General features: G+C 35.4%; 1 protein-coding gene across 1 annotated transcript in view; it reads right to left on the minus strand.

Moving 5' to 3' along the window:
• Positions 1–5,178: 5,178 nt before the first annotated feature.
• tacr3a (tachykinin receptor 3a) overlaps positions 5,179–20,218 on the minus strand; it is a 50,063-nt gene continuing 35,023 nt past the window's right edge. The window contains exons 4-5 of the mRNA XM_067441171.1: positions 14,964–15,160; positions 5,179–9,738 (exon numbers count right to left, since the gene is read on the minus strand). Coding sequence (XP_067297272.1) covers positions 9,450–9,738; positions 14,964–15,160 — 486 coding nt within the window. The 3' untranslated portion in view covers positions 5,179–9,449. The remainder of the gene's footprint in view (positions 9,739–14,963; positions 15,161–20,218) is intronic.

Here is a 20,218-nt window from a genome sequence, read left to right on the forward strand (position 1 = left end):
AAAAGAATGTTTTGTTTGTACCACACGCATGAAGCACATGTTAGATTGCCTGACTTTTCACAGCATTTTCTTTTTTGTGTAATTTGTAGGTGAAATTCAGGTCAAGACACCATTAATAGATCATTAGCTGCTGGTTCTCAGAAACTGAGGTAACACTGCATGTGCTTTTATCAGTAAATAAGAATATGATATAAATTGGTCAGGGATCAACTGAGTGCATCAATTAAATCCTGCCAGCTCATTTCACTTATTTTAGAGGGGTTTGAACTATGCTGTGCTGCACAGAGCATTTCCATTTTATTTTGGCTATAGCTATGGCTTGACTTCTCTTTTTACCACTGGAGTACTTTATGCTCTCATCTAGAAATGCTCTGTGATAGAGATAGAAATGTTGTGATAATGTTTATCCCCCCCAATATCAGAATTTCCAGTGCCCTTGAAATTTGATCATCACAGATTAACCAGTAGCCATACAAAATATTATTATTGTGACGGTTCGAAACAGTTCACTGTGTTCAATCTTGGTGGCTATGCTTTAAGCTCACTGGTAAACGCACATCATTTTAGTGTGGGAACATTTAACGTCAAATGAAAGTATCTTAGAGTGAAAAGATACACCACAAGCGTTATCAGAGGGAGTTGGGATTAGTTTCATTTGAGTTACACCAGATTTTTACAAAATCCTTTGCACACATGACTGATGCTGAACTATTCTTAAAAGTACTCCATCTAGTCCTCTATGTGCCTCAGGAGGAGTGTAAATCAGTGGTTCAGAAACTACACCTCCTCAGCTACAACGAATCACAAACATACTGAGTCCAGAAGGAATTTCAGTTTATATTGCTCAGCTGACCTTATTTCAACTTCAACTAACAGAAGAGGCAATTATTTCCTTTTATAATAGCTTTTTGACAGGGAAGTCAATTGATGAGGACTGAAAACCCGCATTTGTCATTTTAAAAGCATTTGAACATTTATTTCCATTAATCACAGTTTGGCAATTACAATACTTGTACTAGAGTCAACATATCCAACAATATAAATCAAATACAATATAACTGGCAGTACAGAGCTTTTCAACCAAACAACACATTAAACTCAACAAAAGTTAAGAATCACAGTAAACGTTACACTAACTAATAACCATTCTGTCATGTGCAGATCAGACATCATTATCGAAAAAACTATTGTAAAAGCATGTCAAAAACAACAGATAGCTCTACCCAACTTTTCTCCTTCCTCAAAAATATGAATGCTTGTAAACAGTATAGTCATTTAATCTAGGAAAATGGCAATGAATGCTTGTTTATACAAGAAAACAGAAGCCAAAACATTCAGTTAAAAGGCTAATTTCTTACAAGCTATCAATGTGAGAATATAATTATACAATCATCTTTTATTTAAATGTAAAATATAGTTATAATACTGCTTTAGTTAATACATGTAAGAACCCGCACACATATTTTCCACAAGTACACAAGTTATATTTACACTACACAGTAAAGCAAAATTCCCTTGTTTAAAATTATTATTATGAACTGCTTGGGACCTCAAACAGATCATTGATGTACAGCACAGCAAGAACACATGGAGCATTTAAAACACATACATTTTAGAAACACATTGATAAGGCTAGTAGTACATGCTTTGACACGTTTGGCACATTCTCCACTCGTTCACTCAGACTGCGGGAGTTGATAATGGCGTGATCATTCATTCGTTGTTATTGTTTAGAGATATTTTATGAATGTACGACACTATCAAAAAATGTCCATGATGTTTTCCACATTCATGATTAATACTTTCAAATGGTCTCAGCACATTCTCTAGGCAGGTGAATTGTCCTATTTACAAGCGCATCAGTTTAAGGCTTGTCTAAAATTACAGCTATGTACAAATGAAAGGTTACTGATATGCAGTACACTGACTAAACATCAACACTGAAATGTGAAAAAATGAACACTGAAACAAAGGCAAGAAAAAAGATTCAAAACATGGTCAAGGAAAGTCATTTACAGGACATGTGCAAGTGTTGGAAAGAGCTGATATGAGGCAAGGAACCAAGCCACAAAATGCCAGATGTACTGAGTTCAGAGAACATTAAAAGACAAAGGTCTGTGTAATATTCATTAACCTAAGATGTTTATTCCATGTTCATAAAGGTAAAACCTTAATTATTAAATGATTAGATGATTATTTAAACATTTATATACAGTGAAATGCAGACTACTATTCAAAAGTTTAGGGCTAACCAAGGCTGCATTTATTTGATTAAAAATAGAGTTAAAACAGTAGGCCTAACATTGTTACTTCATTTTTAGTTTATTATATTTTAAAATATAATTTATTCCAGTGATGAGACTACTCCAGTGTTCGGTGTCACATGGCCCTTCAGAAATCACTCTGATTTGCTGCTCAATATTGATTTCTTAATATTTTCATCAATATTTTAAAAGGTTTACACAATTATATTGTATTAAAAGCACAAAGGTGAAAAATGTTTTCTCTTTTTTTTTTGATGAGTAAGTTCTTTGATGAAATAGAACAGCATTTATTTAAAAAATAAACATTTTATAACATTATAACTGTCAATTTTCAAAAGTAACTGATCCTTGCTGCATAGAAGTATTAAAAAAAGTATACAAAAAACTGTTAACGCTGTACAATAAGGTCTCATTTGGTAACATTAATGTAATAACGGACATGAACTAAGAATGAGCAATACATTTGTTACAGTATTAATTTAGTATTCATTTTTGGGTGAACTAACAATTTCACATTAACTTAGATTAATATACAGAAGTAGTATTGTTCATTATTTATTTCATGTTAACTAATGAAACCTTATTGTAAAGTGGTGCAAAAAAACTAAGAAATCATCTTTTGAACAGTACAGTGTATAGGAACAGCAAGGCTTTTAATGATACATGTTTGTATCAATTCTTAATCTTAGGTGTTCTAGATAGTCATTAGGGATATTTACAGGGATTCACATACTTTTTCCTGTTAATATTTTTTTTATTAGTTTATATTAGGCATACTTCCATTATGGCCATATACACATTCATTTAATTTTTTTAAGTTTCACAATAAAGTGTCACAAAAATGCACAATAAACACATTAAAATGAAAAGAAATCACTATGATGAATATATGCAGCATGCATGCATTAATGCATATGTGTCTGAGAGCACACACATGCACACAGTGAGAAGAGGTCATGTTTATCTGAAGGGCCACAGCTGGCATTCCTCACCTGGAAAAAATCCATTAAACTTGCAATTCATGGTGCAGTGAGGGTGAGCATACCAAGGTTTCCAGACATGTTTTCCAAGGAACAACTAAAGAGTTCAAGTTTGTGGTGAGCACTCCTCAGATTTAGCCGATCAATGCCTGAAGCTCAGCTATAGATCAAGTGTTTATTAGTGGTGGATTACTGCACAATTGCTTCTAAACGGGTACCCAGGTATGAAAATGCTTTCTCCATTTTAAGCTAAATATAATTACCATGGTTCTTGTTTTTCATTTATTTTCCTATTTAGTTTACAAAACTACAAAAAAATTAAGTGGAATTTGTAATCCTTTTTAATAAATATAGTGTAATAAAGTACTTACAAAAATTACTTGCAAACAGTTACAAATAAAACACACACACACACACACACACACTCTCATCAGACTTAACCGATCAATGCCTGAGGCTAGACCTGCTATAAATCTTGTGTTTATTAGCGGTGGATTACTGCACAATTACTTCTAAATGGGTCAAATAAAGGGAATTGAGGAAATTTCCCTTCATTTGGGGAAATTAAATCCAAAACTTAATCCAAAATGACAATTTTGTCCCCATTTACCCACCCTCATGTGTTTCCAAACTTTCTTTGTTCTCTGGAAAATAAAAATATATTTTGAGAAATGCATCTTTTTTTGTCCATTCAATGGAAGTAAATGGTAACCAAAACTAGCCTAGAAATCTAGACGCACCCTAGCGGCAGCAAATTTAATCTGCCTGCGAGTGTCGTCTAGCAACTCTCAATACCCTTCTGAGCTGTATTCGCCTAACTCTTGCCGGGCCAATCACATCGTGTATAAAGTCGGTGGGCGGGGCCATAATGACGACGGCCGAGTTGCGTTTGCGTACTTCTAGTAAACACAGAAACTGGCGAACGGCGGTCTTTCGAATCAGCTTTGACAGCAACTCTGGAAGACTTGGAGTTAAGCTTTTCTCTGAGAAAAGGACAAAGAACGGCACTGAAGTCATTCTTAAAAAGGGAAGATGTGTTCGGAGTTTAGCCGACCGGATACGGTGAATGTTTAATCTATCAACAAGCTCCGTTTCACCTTCATTGCTCTGGTTGGTGTAGCGCTATCCTATCGCGTGCAGAGGAAGACAACCGTTTATCCCGCCCTTTGGATTGATCTTGATGTGGGTCTGGCTTGTCAGGCTAAACCAAAACAGTTATGGTCAAACAAAAAAAAAAATTTTCTGTTCCGCAGAAGAAAGTAATTAATAAAGAGTTGGAGTGACACAAAGGTGAGTAAATTAAGGCAATTTTCATTTTTGGCTGAATTATCCCTATAACCTCTTATAGAGTCCTAACACAGCACAAGATAAAGACATAAAGCAAGAGCATAGACTTGGAGCCATGATGAAAAACCTGGAAAACCCCCTAAGGACTAAACATAACATAAGGCAAACATTTAAATTGGGAGGTGATGCAAGAAAAGTGTCTGGCATTTCCACCTAGTTCTACAAATGCTTTCTCCATTTTAAGCTAAATGTAATTAACCTGGTTCTTATTTTTAATTTATCTACTTATTTAGTTTACACAACTACAAAAAAATGATATGCAATGGTAACACTATAGTGTAATAAAGTACTTACAAATAATTTGTAAACTATTAGTTTATAGTTTACACACACACACACACACACACACACACACACACACACACACACACACACACACACACACACACACACACACACACACACACACACACACACACACACACACACACACACACACACAAACCATATGTTATCCCCTAAACCTACCACTAATCATTACTGATGCATTTTCACAATGTGATCTTATGAGAATTTGTATGTAACTCAAATTGACAACACTATATTTATTTATTTATTTATTTATTTATTTATTTATTTATTTATTTATTTATTTATTTATTTATTTATTATATAAGTGATAACTATTTACAGTTAATACGTTATTTACAAATATTATCTAACTTTCACATGAGCTAATTAAACTAACAATTAGTTAATTACAGTGAAAATGAATAAAGAGCTCACTATGTTTATATATGTATTAACTAAGGTTTATTAACTATGAATTAACTTTGCAAATGATTTGTAAATACTTTATTACACTATAGTTATTATGAATTGTTACCGGTTCAATAAATACAACAGAAGAAAACTTATGACTATTATGACTATTAAAATAATTATAACTGTTTGAAATAATTTATGAAATATTAATTTTGAAATACATGCTCCAGTTTTGTGTTACATACATTTTTAAGAAACCATTCAAATGTTCTTCTTTAGTACTCAAGAAAACGTTCTTATTATTAGCGTAGTTGCAAATGTCTGTGTTGTTTAATGGAGTGTGAAAATGTATTACAATGTCATTTTTACAGTTGCTGACATATATTTGGTCATATTTTGCTTCAGAAATGGCCAAACAGAAAGATATTTTTCTAGAAACTCATCAAATACAGGCTGTTCCATGTCTACTGTCTTTAAAGAAGAAAGCAAACTTGATCTAGCCAGGACAGAAAGTGAATGGCCCCAATGCACAGCAACAAGAGGACAAAAACACATCACAGTCTCTAGTTTGAGAAACCGACCCCTCACTGGTGCTCAGCTGGATCCTTCATTGAAGAGTACACAGAAAACACCAGCTTTACTGGCAAAGTAAAAAGAAAAAAAGTCTAAAACTGAAAAATAAGAAGCATGGGGTTGGATAGACTAAAATAAGTCAAAGAATGGGAGGTATAGCCTAAATTATTTGAAATGTGTTATGTGTTATGGATGAATGAATCTAAGTTTGAGGTGTTGGTCTGCTGTGGGAATTGTGTGATAAGAAGTCACTTCACTTGGCAGATAAGGTAGATATAACAACACTGCTCCCAATGGTTGCTTGACTTCCATTCCAAGTAATAAAATTAAACAGACCAGCAGATAGCACAACAGTTTCAGTTTTGGTGGCTTACCTGATTAGGTAGGCTTAATCCAAAAATCTGGCTATGTTGGCACTACTAAAGTTTACGCATTAAACTCATGGCTACACACACAAAAAAGTTGTTACCTCATAGTATCTCGAAGCCACGACTTTACATCTCGTGGCCACAACATAAGGATGTCTTTGACAAAATGATCTTGTGGCCATGCATGGCATATCATCATGTTCTCACAAGTTACGAACATGGCTTCTCCCGGTCATCATAATGTTCTGATGGAATAGCATATTTCTGTAGTCAGCCAGGTGGATCAATATTAGGCCTACTGCCATCAGCCGATTAACTAACCATATCTGCTTAGCCAATTAACAGAATGTTTACAGCCATGTCAATGGATCGTGTTCATTTCATTCCCGAATAATTTGTCATAATTTTCAACAACAACTTTTTTTCACTGACGAAAACGAGTTGATAAGTAAATAAAAAACAGTTTTGGATGTCAAAAGTTCTCACTCAATGAACAGCGCACATTTATGCCAGGTAATTGTTTATGAACTAATGCTGAGGATAATGACACTGTTTACTTTATGATCTTTATATGGTAATATGTTTTATCTCCCTCATGAACTAAGTTGAACGAGCAGCTACAATGTAATAGTAAGGGCGCAGACATTTCAAAATAAGAGTCACAGTGTAATTCAAGCTTGCTTATAATTAAAGCAATATTTATACAAATATTCAAATTTCATTCCAATTTAATTCATAGGTAGGAGGAAAGACTAAGAACATTATTTGAAACAGTATTCATTAAAGTATCAGGGTTATAATAGTTAACTAAAACCATTGAAAATCTTAATTACTTAATATTAAATAAATGTTAACTGAAATAAAATAAAAAGCTAAACTTAAAGTAGTTTAAAGCTTTAGCTTAACCTTTGTGAACCTACCTCATGAGGTTTGTTTGTTTATTTATTTTGCAAAAATGTTCTTTTGATAACTGCAATAAAGTAATAGCCTAGTTAACAGTTCATTGTTTACATAGTATGTATTTTATATAAGTGCCTAAAACAGTTTGACAGAACTTTACTTAAAATGTTCCTATAGAGAAAATGTCAATTTCCTGTCATCTACTGGAATATCTGAAAGCCAGTTTTTTTCCTAAAATATGTCATTATTTACACGTGTAGAAATCAGATTTTTAGTCAATAATTCAAGAAAGTCTGGACTTTTTAAAGCTCTTGAACATTCTACAAAGTTAGTCAAAATTGACCACAATTAATAAAATAGAATATTAGCCTGACAAGCCAGACCCGCATCACGATGTTGGGTTTGGGAACTCACCATTGACAGGGCTAAATCCGGGAGGTGGGATAAACGGTTGTCTTTTCTTAAATTTTTAAATCGTCTAGATGTCTAGGCTTATAGAATATGACACATTCTAGTAAATGTGTAGCCTAGAAATCTAGATGCACCCTAGTGGCAGCAAATCTAATTTGCAGCCAGGGTAGTCTAGCAACTCTTCGTTGGATTCTGAGCTAGAAAAAACAAACTCCGGTCAGGCCAATCACATCGCGTATAGAGTCGGTGGGAGGGCTTAACATAATGTTGTGACGGTTCTGTGTGCTACTAGTAAACACAGAAGATGGCGAACAGCGGCCTTTCAAAATGGCTTTTGCCTGCGACTCTGGAAGACTTGAAGAAAAAAGAACGGCACTGAATTCATTCTTAAGAAAGGAAGATGTGTTCAGAGTTTTGCCGACCGGATACGATGAAAGTTAAATCTATCAGCTAGCTCCGCTTCACCTTCTGCGTTGCACTTGTTGGTTTTAGCGCTATCCTATTGCATGCAGAGGGAGTTTGAAAGACAACCGTTTATCCCACCTCGGATTGAGAACAGCCAATGGTGAGTTCCCAGACCCAACATCTTGATGTGGGTCTGGCTTGTCAGGCTTGAAAATGTGGGCATGAGTTTCAAAAGCTTCTAATTTATGTTAGTGCAGGATGATGTTTTCCCCTCTTTTCATCAACTTGTTTGTTTATTCAATTGTTAACGCCATCAATGAGACTGGAGCAATAGCTGTTTTGCCATCACAGGAATAAATTACATTTTGAAATATATTAAAATAATACAATATATCAGTTATTTTAAATTATAATAATATTCCTCAATATGATTGTTTAGTATATTTTTGATCAAATTAAAATACAGCATTGGTTGACCAAATCTACTACAGCACTGTATATATTTTAAAAATAGGATGTGCAACAGTACACGTTATGCACACATTTCAAAGAGCAGCATGCTACATTGCTCTGTGCATGTTTAATTCAGCAAGTAGCTTTCAGTTATCAAAGAAACAAATAAAAATTTGATCAGCAGACCAATGAAACCATGTAACAACAAAGAACACAACTAGTTCTTTGAAATGAAAGGTCATGAAAAATCATGCGCATTGCATTTTGGGATGAGTATGCCACACAGTGCACTCCAGTTCATCCGGTTATTCCATGCAAATTAAAATTCTGCATACACACTGCAGTAGTAGTAAAGGTGGCATTCTATTCCAAAAATAGCCTCTGTCTACAATCGATGCACAGTTGGTTAATAAATATTACTCAGTAAGTAGGATGTAACTATGTCACCTCAAAGTAAAGCGTAACTTCAAAGTAAGTATTCTTCAATTTAAATTAGAGAGAATATGGAATATCACAAATTTTACTTCATAATTCAGCCAAGTAGCGTATGTGCTGGAAACACAGCCTCACATAGCTCAGGCTGTAGCATCATTTAGAACCGTGAGATATTTTAACAAGAATTGAGCGCTCAACTCCAGGCAGAAATCGGACCTTCGGCATTCATGTAGCATGTTAACCTTGCTAACCACATGATGAAAGAGAACACTACCTGATTGGCATCAAAGGGCAACCTCTATCTACAATTTCTGATACGGACAAAGTGCTCCTCAGATGTTGGACAATATTGTTTTTTGTGACGATGAGCGCTGGGGGGGACTCTTTTAAGACAAAGCACACCAGTTCCATAAAACATATTTCTTTGAAAAATGACTGTATGAGGATGCTGTTGTGTGTGTTATACATTAGCATATTTAATTAATGATATAACTAAAATGGAAACTGAAACTACTTTTACTCATCATCCTTTGCAAATTTACAGAATGAGGTTCGTTAAAATGGCTGTGCTTGATACTTCAATGTGAATCTTACATCAAAAGTCCCTCTCAACAGAATTCCTCCTTCGGGTCGCTCGGCATATACGTTACGCCTTTGCTCTTGGCCAGGTTGTTGCAGCCGTTGTGCTGGTGGTTGAGAAGGCTCTTCCGGCCTGGGTGGGCGCTTGGCTCTGAGGGGTCACACACAGCGACAACGGTGGTCTCCATTCGTGAGAGCGTGTACATGCTGCTCTGACGCGCTACTTTATGTCTCATGGCCCGCAGCTCCAGCTCATCGTAGTCAGACACCCTCACAAACGGGCACCAGCGGAAAACCCGTTTGAAGCCAGCCCGAAACCTGAGCCAAGACGACAATAAATATAAAACATTATTTAAAAACTGCACAAGTCTATGAGTGAGAAGTAAGGCTGGATGATATGACCTAAAACCAAACTCTTGAGTAATTAAATATATGAGTTCAATTGCTTTTGAATAATGCATTTTGTTTTTTCATAGTTCATAGTTCACTGACAAGATTTGTAAATGCTCAACTTTTACAGTTTTTCTCAATTGTTTACACACAAATTCTTGTACTTGAGACACAATGACCACAACATGTAACTCATTCACCAACCCTCTGAACCAATTCTGCTAAACTACAAGCACAGTTCCTGCTCTACACTCAAATTGCAGTTCTAAAACACACTTTTTTTCAAAACACTACACACAATTCTCTGCTTTTGGCACAATTTTCATGCAGAAAATATCTTGTGAGATGGAGGAGGGCTGAGAACGATGACATTGATGTTGCGCACTAGTTTGAGTTGTAGTTCAGTAATGGCGACGGAGAAAGATGCGAACGAAGCCATTCATTCCATTGTGGCACCGCTGCCGATTCTCTAGAAGTTAAAGCTGGAGCAAGAACAATCTTTGCTGAGGTTTGTTGTTGGTCCTCCTCCCTACAGGGTGAATTCAGGAAAAGTTTGATTTTCCGACTCGCTCCGTTAGTGGTGAAGGAGTTGGCTGAAGCCCTAATCGGATGGCATCTCGTGGGTTTGGAAGGTATTGTCATAATTTACAGGGGCTAGTCAGTTATTTTATTGCCGTCTGTTTCCCACCACCGACATTAAAATCCTCGGCAGAATTACTGCTTTTGACAAACACCAAGGTCGTGTGGTAATGTAAAAATACAAATAAAAGCACGTAAACATTTGAATTGGGCCATTATTTACGGCAGAAATTATATGATTAATTATCATACCAAGAATATAACATTTTATGTACAGCATACAATCATGTACCATGTGAGCAGTGCATTTCCGATCATAAAACTTTCCCCTCCTCCGTGAATAAACCACAATCTCAATACATGAGTTTTAGCTTTTATCACTGAGGTGGCGTGCACATTTATTTTTACGGATTTCCATGTGAGAAACAAAGGTGAACCAATAGGTTTAAACTTTAACACCTGCCTTCACGGAAGTAAACACGTGACAATGGAGAGTGGCTCTCTGTGTACAAATTACATTTACGAGAGTCTGGTAAGACCAGGCTATACATTTATATGTATGCATTAAAACGCAAACTTTCGTGAGAATGCAAGCAAAAAATGATCTGGCATTGGGGCTGGCACGCTATATGTGTTGACTGTGTTTGAGTTCGACTCCATCCATCCGAGTCACGTGACTACACATGCGGTATGCGGCATGCTTTTAAGGGGAAGATATTAACAGGTTTAAAAAAACAAATTAACCAATGTGGGAAAATTACTTCGGTTAGAGGTTCTGAATATTACTTTTCAATTAATCGTCCAGCCCTAGCAAAAAGGGAATATTAATTGCACATTTATGCATGATTTTATATCTCACTCGCAATTGCAACCTAATTTCATGTATTGCAACTACACATTTTTATCTCACAGTGTTAGCCTTTTTTCTAAGGTGAAAACAGGCTTCCATAAGAAGGAGAATGTAGGAAAAAAATACCTTTGCAAATGACCAAAAGCCATTAAAAGCAATCAATGTGTTAAGTTCGAGTGACTGCACAGAACAAAGAGAAAAACAATATTACAGGTTAGGTGTCAGATGCTTCTGCCAGCATAACAAGCCTATGTATTTTTAATAATCAAATACTGCCAGGTACATTAAACAGCAGCTTTTTCCCCCTCCTGCCAGCCATATCTAACTCATTGATTGATAATGAGCTAGCATTGTCTAGTTTTCTGCTTATTGATTAGCGTATGGTTGCAAATTGTTATGCTCTGGTACCATTGCAAACTAATCCAAGTCGGTCCTGAAGAAATTAGATGTGGATTATTTATCATCCAGTCTTGCATTTTCCATCCGTGGTCCATTTACATAAAGTCAATGCTATGGCTGTCCCAGCCTGATCAACTTAATGGTGGATAGCAACGGTTGCCAGGCTACAACTGGTAGAGTGCACACACACAAAAAAAAAGGCTGCAGAGCTGTATAAAGGTCATTATCTACATTTTATGGGGAGTTTAAATGTACAGACATGCTCTCACAGTATGGTACAGTAAGCTTTTAAATAAACCTAAGAAAGACATTTCATGTCAATGATTTTGTATGTCCGTGAAATAAAGGGAATGATGTGCATTTCCCTGTACATGTTCAAGCGGGTAGACATTTATTTCATTGTTAATAATTCCTAAATATTCATTACAAATAACCAGTGTTGGGTAAGTTACTCTAAAAAGGTAATGAATTACTATAGTTACTAATTACATATTCTATAGTGTAATTAGATTACTGCAATTACTCTCTCCAAAAAGAATTTAATTACTTATTTCTAATTACTTTCTAAATACATCGACTTGTTGTTAAGTGATTCAAGGATAGACATGAAACGGCACTTTTAATGCATTCAAATACAAAATATTAAACTACACTGCAAAAAATGCTTTTCTTACTTAGTATTTTTGTCTTTTTTCTAGTCCAAATAATATTCTTACATTAAGAAACATTTACTAGACTAGTACAAATAAGCCTTGTTTTGGGGAAAAAATGACAATCTGCCAATGGGGTGAGAAAAATAATCTTGTTTTCTGTTTGAATTAAGATTATTTTTCTTACCCCTGCACTGGCAGATTATTTTGCTTATTTTAAGCAAGTTTTTTTTTTTTTTTTTTTTTTTAGACAATTACTTTTGCTTGTTTAGTAAATGTTTCTTAATGTAAGGATTTTTAGATATTTGGACTAGAAACAAGACAAAAATACTAAGTAAGAAAATAATTTCTTGCAGTGTACATCAGTTATTCTTAAAAGTTTTACACGTGAGAAGGATAGATAAAAACATGCATTTTAAAGTTTAGATTTTTCAGTATTATGTATAATTGTTCCACAGTCTATACACCATATTTAGTTCAATTACATGTGAAGTAACTGTAATTAAATTACACAAAAACTAAGAGTAATCCCTTACTTTACTTTTTCAAGGGAAAAGTAATTAAATTACAGTAATTAATTACTTCAGCCAGCCATTAATTCAGTAACTAGTTACACCCAACACTGCAAATAACACATCACAAATAATTATATGCATAAATACTGTTACCAATGTAAATACCTCTCAGTGATTTCTTTTTTTTTTTTTTTTACTGTTCTTTTCTGGTTATCAGGTTTAAAGGAATGGTTCACCCAAAAAAGAAAATTATAATATAATTGTCATAATTTGTAATCTGTATGAATTTCTTTGTTCTGCTATACACAAGAGAATATATTTCAAAAAATATTTGTAACGAAAGATCTGTTTTTGTTTTGTGTGTGTGTGTGTGTGTGGGGGGGGGCATGTTTTTGTGAAATATGAGGACACAAATGTGTATAATGACATAGGTATGACATAGGTATTACAAGGAGAGGGTGCCTTATGAGGACATTGGCCATGTCCCCCCTTTTCAAAATGCTTATAAATCATACAGGATGAGGTTTTTTTACAAAGTAAAAATGCAGAATGTTTCCTGTGATGGGTAGGTTTAGGGGTAGGGGCAGTGTAAGGGGATAGAAAATACAGTTTGTACAGTATAAAAACCTTTACGTCTATGGAATGTCCCCATATGTCACAAACATTGTTTGTGTGTGTGTGTGTGTGTGTGTGTGTGTGTGTGTGTGTGTGTGTGTGTGTGTGTGTGTGTGTGTGTGTGTGTGTGTGTGTGTGTGTGTGTGTGTGTGTGTGTGTGTGTGTTTGGGTGAACTATACCTTTAAATGGTCATGAAGTTGGAAAACTGGATATAAATTAATTACTACATGTCTCCTGTATAATGTTTTCTTGTTGTTGTTTTTGATAACAGTGGAAATTGTATTCAATGCATTGGCCTGATTGACTTCCATAGTAGGTGCATTGCTGTGAACATGAATTTCGTTAGCTTTCATTAACTAAAGCATGAGTCGAAATGTTCTTCTGTGGCGATCAACGAAATGGTCAAGGATGATGAAGAAAGAGCTGAACATTTATTGAAACCAGAAAATTCCTTAAATTAAAACCTTTTAAAAAAAGGAATTGACTCTTAAAGTTGTTTCTAATGATCCCGGTGCTGTTGTCATGACATTCAGTGAATGTCTTATTTTCTGATAGCTATTCACGGGAAGGATAAAGACTGAACTCTTTCTCCGCCATCATTTTTGAACATTTTCACAAAATTTTCATGGCAACCAGAATATTTTGTATGAATATATGAACATGCAACATATTAAAAGAAAGAACAGACCCTTTTAAACAACAACAAAAAAGATTTTTATTCTAGCTTAATGCATTCTTTTTTATCAACACATGAATGTGGGTAAGTTTTATGAAAAGCAAAATTTTGTGCAAAAACCTGAGAAAATCGTATTGGTGTCAAAGACTGCAGATCTGATTCAGAACGATGATCAAAACATAAATGGAGTAGATTGAGTCCATCAACACCCCCAAAGTTTCACAGTCCTATATCATCCTGGTTCGAAATTTCATTACATTAGGCAGTTTTCCATCAATGGCGGGGAAAGAGTACATTTAAACTTCATTTAAACAGTGTACTCAAAAAACTACTTTATTATTTACTTGTTCTCATGTGATTCCTTTACATAACAATGTAGGCTATGTTTAAATCAACATGAAGAAGAAATAGTGACAAAAATAGTGGCAATTTTTTGGAGAACGATCCCTCTAAAAAGTCTGTATTAATGCACCTATTCATGTCATATCTTTTAAGAATAATGAGAAATAAGTTCATTGTGGAGAAATGCTTTGTTGATTCTATTAATTAATTAATTTTATGGACCATGTGGAACCAATCTTGACTCTAGATTTGGACCTCGGTCCACTGAGATTCGTTTTAAAAAGAACATAAAATGTTAAGAATATTGTTAAATTCATGTTCAGTGCAGCTAAAGATTGTTTCCCTGTCCAAATTAGTAATGACACTGTTATTACAATCACGTTCGTTACTGCATGATAAGTGTCCATTACTGTATAATAAGGCACATTCATGCAACTAATAGGGAACAGCACTCATGTTGCTATGACAAAATGCATTTGAGTCATACATTTCTTGTTGTTGTGACACTCTTTAAGTGGAATCTTACCTGCTGTTCAGGCAACAGTAAATAATGGGGTTGTACATGGTGGAACTCATGGCAAGCCACATGACTGATAGATAGATCTGCTGAATGAACTTCCATCTAGCCAGTTGCTTGTTAAATCCCGTAGCCAGGAAATATACATGGTATGGCAGCCAGCAAATGGCAAAGGTTACCACTACGATGATCATCATTTTCACCACCTGAAAACAGAAAATGAAGGCAAAAGCTAAAATATTACATTATATCAGAGTATAACAGAGGTTTTTTTTTGTGCATATATATATATATATATATATATATATATATATATATATATATATATATATATATATATATATATATATACAGTATCTATTTAACCCCATAGTGGGGTTAATTGCTCCAAAATATAAAAGTAGCCTATAAATACATATCCAAACGTGTCTAAATAAAATAAAAAATAATGAATGTAAATAAAAGTAACGTTATGGTGGCTGATTAAATTGAGAATCACACTCCAACATGGCAAAATCATAACCCATTATATATAATTTCATCATAACCCAACGCATATGTGTATGACGTCAAAGGTTTTTCATTTAAATCAATGGAGTACCTTGTGGGGTACCCTGACCAAGCATCAATATGTGACGAGTTAGGAGTGAGAACTCTCAAAACAGAGAGCTTTTAGCCATTGCGACATTGTGACTGACCTTATTTCACGCATATGAAAACAAAGAGAACAGTGGAGAAGCAATCATATCACCAACAGTTATACGGCTGTGTTTTTATTCATTATGTTAATTCATTAAGACATTGCTTGTCATTCAAATCCCACAGCAAACAGCATACCCAAAAGCACCAAACAATGTCAGGACACCAAAATCTTGTTCATGCAACCAACAAGCTTTGACACTCTGGCAAATCTGCAGCAAAAAAGAATACCCCAGGCAACACATTTCCAACAGAACAAGGACACCACATGAGGTCTTCTTTGACTTCCTCTGGGTTCAGCAAACGTGGCATACGTTTTCCTGAAATTGTATGTTGACTGAGTTGTAATTGCCACAATTAATGAAAAATCATTGTAGCATCTCTGCTGTTTTTACTGTTCTTGTGTCAATTGTCAAACTGTGTTGAGTGTATCTGTGCAGTTCTCCATCCTGTCAGTTTTATTCGGTCCTCAAAATATCCACTCTCTCATAAAGCAAGTGTCCTTCTGCCCCTGCAGGGACTTCTGCCATAACAAATCCATTTCCCATCCTTCAAGAGATGAATTGTTTCTGTAGCCACATCACAAAGCCTGATTGGAGGAGCCTCGTGCTTCACTCCACTAATGAATTTAATTACATTGTTCATGTCCCACCGAGACAGCGAGTGGAGCTTTGTTAGATAACCTTCAATCTGAAGATCTCTCCAACTCCGAGATCGATAAAAGAATCAATAAATGGACAAATGAATATGTGAAAATAATCATTGCTACATCTTTCCATTGATCTATTAATATTAAAACGGTCAAACCTCTTGAGGAACCAGGTTTCTCTCCTGATCTTTTAAGATAAGAATTGATTGTATTGTGAGAACACTAGAATGTCAAAAGTCAAAGCTTCCTCCGAAGTGCACGAAAGCTGAGGGGGAAAAAAAGAATATAATCAACTACTAGTAAACATGTCCATCACTCTTAGTGCTTGCACACAATGTCCACATGGTTTATTTTGTGATGCTGTCACATATTTTAATGTCATTGTTAACTTGACTAATCATTAGTGTTAGATTGTTAAAAATTGCATGTAATATCTGCAGGTTTACATTTGAACTATTTTCAAAGCAGAAACCTTTAACAGTATTGGGATATTACTTATGTAAAAAATAAAAAATTTGGCTTTAAAAGACATTGTCAGGAATCCTGTAATTATGAGTAGGATCATGTATAATTATGAGTAGGTCCAGGTGAAATTGAAAATACACAATATGATGTTGTTGCTGGCAATATAAAATTATTGAAAGCCACCCAAGGTGGATATTACTTTCTTAGTTCAGACAATCACAATTGGAGTTATCTTTAAACAAAAAAACAAAAAAATTCACTCTTTCGCTGGATCTCGACTTGCCATCTGGATTACTTTTATAATGAATGGATGCACTTTTTTGGGCTATTCACTCCCATTATAAAGTTTAGAATATATATATATATATATATATATATATATATATATATATATATATATATATATATATATATATATATATATATATATATATATATATATATATATATATACAGCTCTGAAAAAAAAATAAGAGACCACTGCAATTATTTTTCTTAAATGGTAAATGGACTGCATTTATATAGCGCTTTTATCCAAAGCGCTTTACATTTTTGCCTCACATTCACCCATTCATACACCGACGGCGATGTCAGCCATGTAAGGCGCCATCCAGCTTGTCGGGAGCAGGTGGGGTTAGGTGTCTTGCTCATGGACACTTCGACACTTGGTCAGGTGGAACCGGGGATTGAACCACCAACCTTCTGGTTTGTAGACAACCTACATGAACCACTGAGCCACTGCCGCCCAATCAGCATGTCTACAAGTATGAAAGCCATTCCATTCCAATGTCTGTTGAATTCCAACAGGCACACCTCATTCTACTTAATGGGGTGCTGATTAGGTGATCACCTGAACCAAATATTTTTTAATAAGGAAAAGTATTAAACAAAAACACTTCTGTGGTCACCACTGCCTTTGCAGTAGGGCCAGCTGGATGGCAAAAACAGTGCTAATAATGCCTCAAAAGTAATTGGAATCATAACTATTGACCATGCCGAAAAAGTTGAAAAGGAACGTTTTGAGTGAGGATAAGAAGGCTTAAGTTCTGGCTTTACTGGCAGAGGGATACAGTGACCGTCGGGTTGCTTCCATCCTTAAAATTTAAAAGACGGCGGTTCATAAGAACAAAGTCAAGCAGCAGACATTGGGGACAACAAAGCTACAGACCGGCAGAGGGCGAAATCGACTCTCCACTGACCGGAATGACCGCCAACTTATTCAAATGTCACTCAACAACTGTAGGATGAGATCAAGTGACCTACAAAAAGAATGACAAAAGGCAGCTGGGGTGAAGTGCACGGTGAGGATGGTTCGAAACAGGCTGAAGTCGTGCAAAGCTAGAAAAAAGCCCTCAATGAATTAAAAGCAAAGAAGAGCCAGGCTGAGGTTTGCAAGAGACCATAAGGATTGGACTGTAGAGGACTGGAGTAAGGCTTCTTCTCTGATGAGTCCAATTTTCAGCTTTGTCCAACACCTGGTCGTCTAATGGTTAGACGGAGGCCTGGAGAGGTCTACAAGCCACAGTGTCTCACACCCACTGTGAAATTTGGTGGAGGATCGGTGATGATCTGGGGGTGCTTCAGCAAGGCACGTACAAGGTTGTCCTGGAAGAAAGCTTCTTTCTGCTCTGACAATGGTTCCTAAGTCTGAGGACTTTTTTTCCAGCAGGACAATGCTCCATGTCCCATAGCCAGGTCAATAAAGGTGTGGATGGAGGAGCACCAGATCAAGACCCTGTCATGGCCAGCCCAATCTCCAGACCAGAACCTTGAAAACCTCTGGAATGTGATCTAGAGGAAGATGGATGTTCACAAGCCATTAAAGAAATCCGAGCTGTGTGCATTTTTTCACCAGGAGTGGCAAAAAGTCACCCAACATCAATGTGAAAGACTGGTGGAGAGCATGCCAAAAACATACAGTAAAACCAGAGAAACGATTAATTTTGCATTGGTCTCTTAATTTTTTTCAGAGCTGTATATATCCAAATCCAATTATATAACTCCATTTGTGTTTGTCTGAAAGAAGTCATATATTGTACATTTAGGATGAGGGTGAGTAAATTATGGGATATTTTTCATTTTTGGGTGAACTATTCCTTTAATATATATTTTTAAAAAACTGTTGATTGAAAAAAAATATATTTCAGAGTAAATACTGTATATGTATATCGAGATGTAGTATATTTGCAGTAGAACAAGCATTTTGTGAATGTATGTATCAGGCACCCTAATAATGAGCATAGCAAATATGGTGCCAGTCCATCATAAATCATTAACTGTGAAACAAATCATCAAAGGAAAGATCAGAGGACTGCACAAGGTGTGTTTCACAGACACTACGTGGATGACACATAAAATACATTTATAATTTTGGAATTCAGATTCTTCAAAGAACTCATAATATGATTTTTCTATGGGCATTTCATCAGTATTCCAGCCCCAAATACCTACCATTGTTTTTTTCCCAAAGATCCATTAAGAATATTCCCTATCCCACATTTCAAAGACACATACCGATATAGTGTCTGATTAACGGTTCAGCAGGAGGTGGAGGTGAGAAAGTGTCCTGGGGTAAAAGGAAAGCTTATTGCCATTCACGCTCACCTTCAAGCCAATGTTTCTGTACGTCTCCAGACAGAAGCTTCTTGCATACTGAGAGCAGGGAAGGAAGTGCACTGCATTTGGCACCACAACAGCATATCTCTTTTGTTTTCTCTTATCTCGCCCCGTCTCTTCAGTACAAAGATTGAAAAAAGACAAGTGCACTCTCACTGAAATAGAAGTCCTTTTGGTGATTGGCGATTGAATAGAGACTAGGCAACTGTGGCAAATAGAGATTGAAGATCTTTTTGAGGTTGTGGAATGAAAAAGGGTCAATGGGCCGACATAAAGTGCTGATCAATACACTGATATAGAGGATAAGAGACAACACAAAAGTGGTGCTCGAAAAAAAAAGAAAAAAAAAGAAAAAGAAAAAAAATATATATATATATCATTATAAAAGTAATCCAGATGGCTCCAAGGGGTTAATATGCCTTCAGAAGTGAAGCAGTATAGTCATATTTATAACTTTAATATATATATATATATATATATATATATATATATATATATATATATATATATATATATATATATATATATATATATATATATATATATATATATATTGATCATATATATATATATATATATATATATATAAGTGCCTAAAATAACGAGTGACATTTTTTTTTTTACAAATTTGTCATGTTAGGTTTTCATCATTATTCAATAGGATGGCATCACAATGGTTGACGAGTATCTGACTAAGTTCTACAGCTTATGGCAGGCCACTTCAACAAGAACACACACACACACACACACACACACACACACACACACACACACACACACACACACACACACACACACACACACACACACACACACACACACACACACACACACA

Source organism: Pseudorasbora parva, chromosome 4, assembly GCF_024679245.1.
Source record: "Pseudorasbora parva isolate DD20220531a chromosome 4, ASM2467924v1, whole genome shotgun sequence".
NCBI lineage: Eukaryota > Metazoa > Chordata > Actinopteri > Cypriniformes > Gobionidae > Pseudorasbora > Pseudorasbora parva.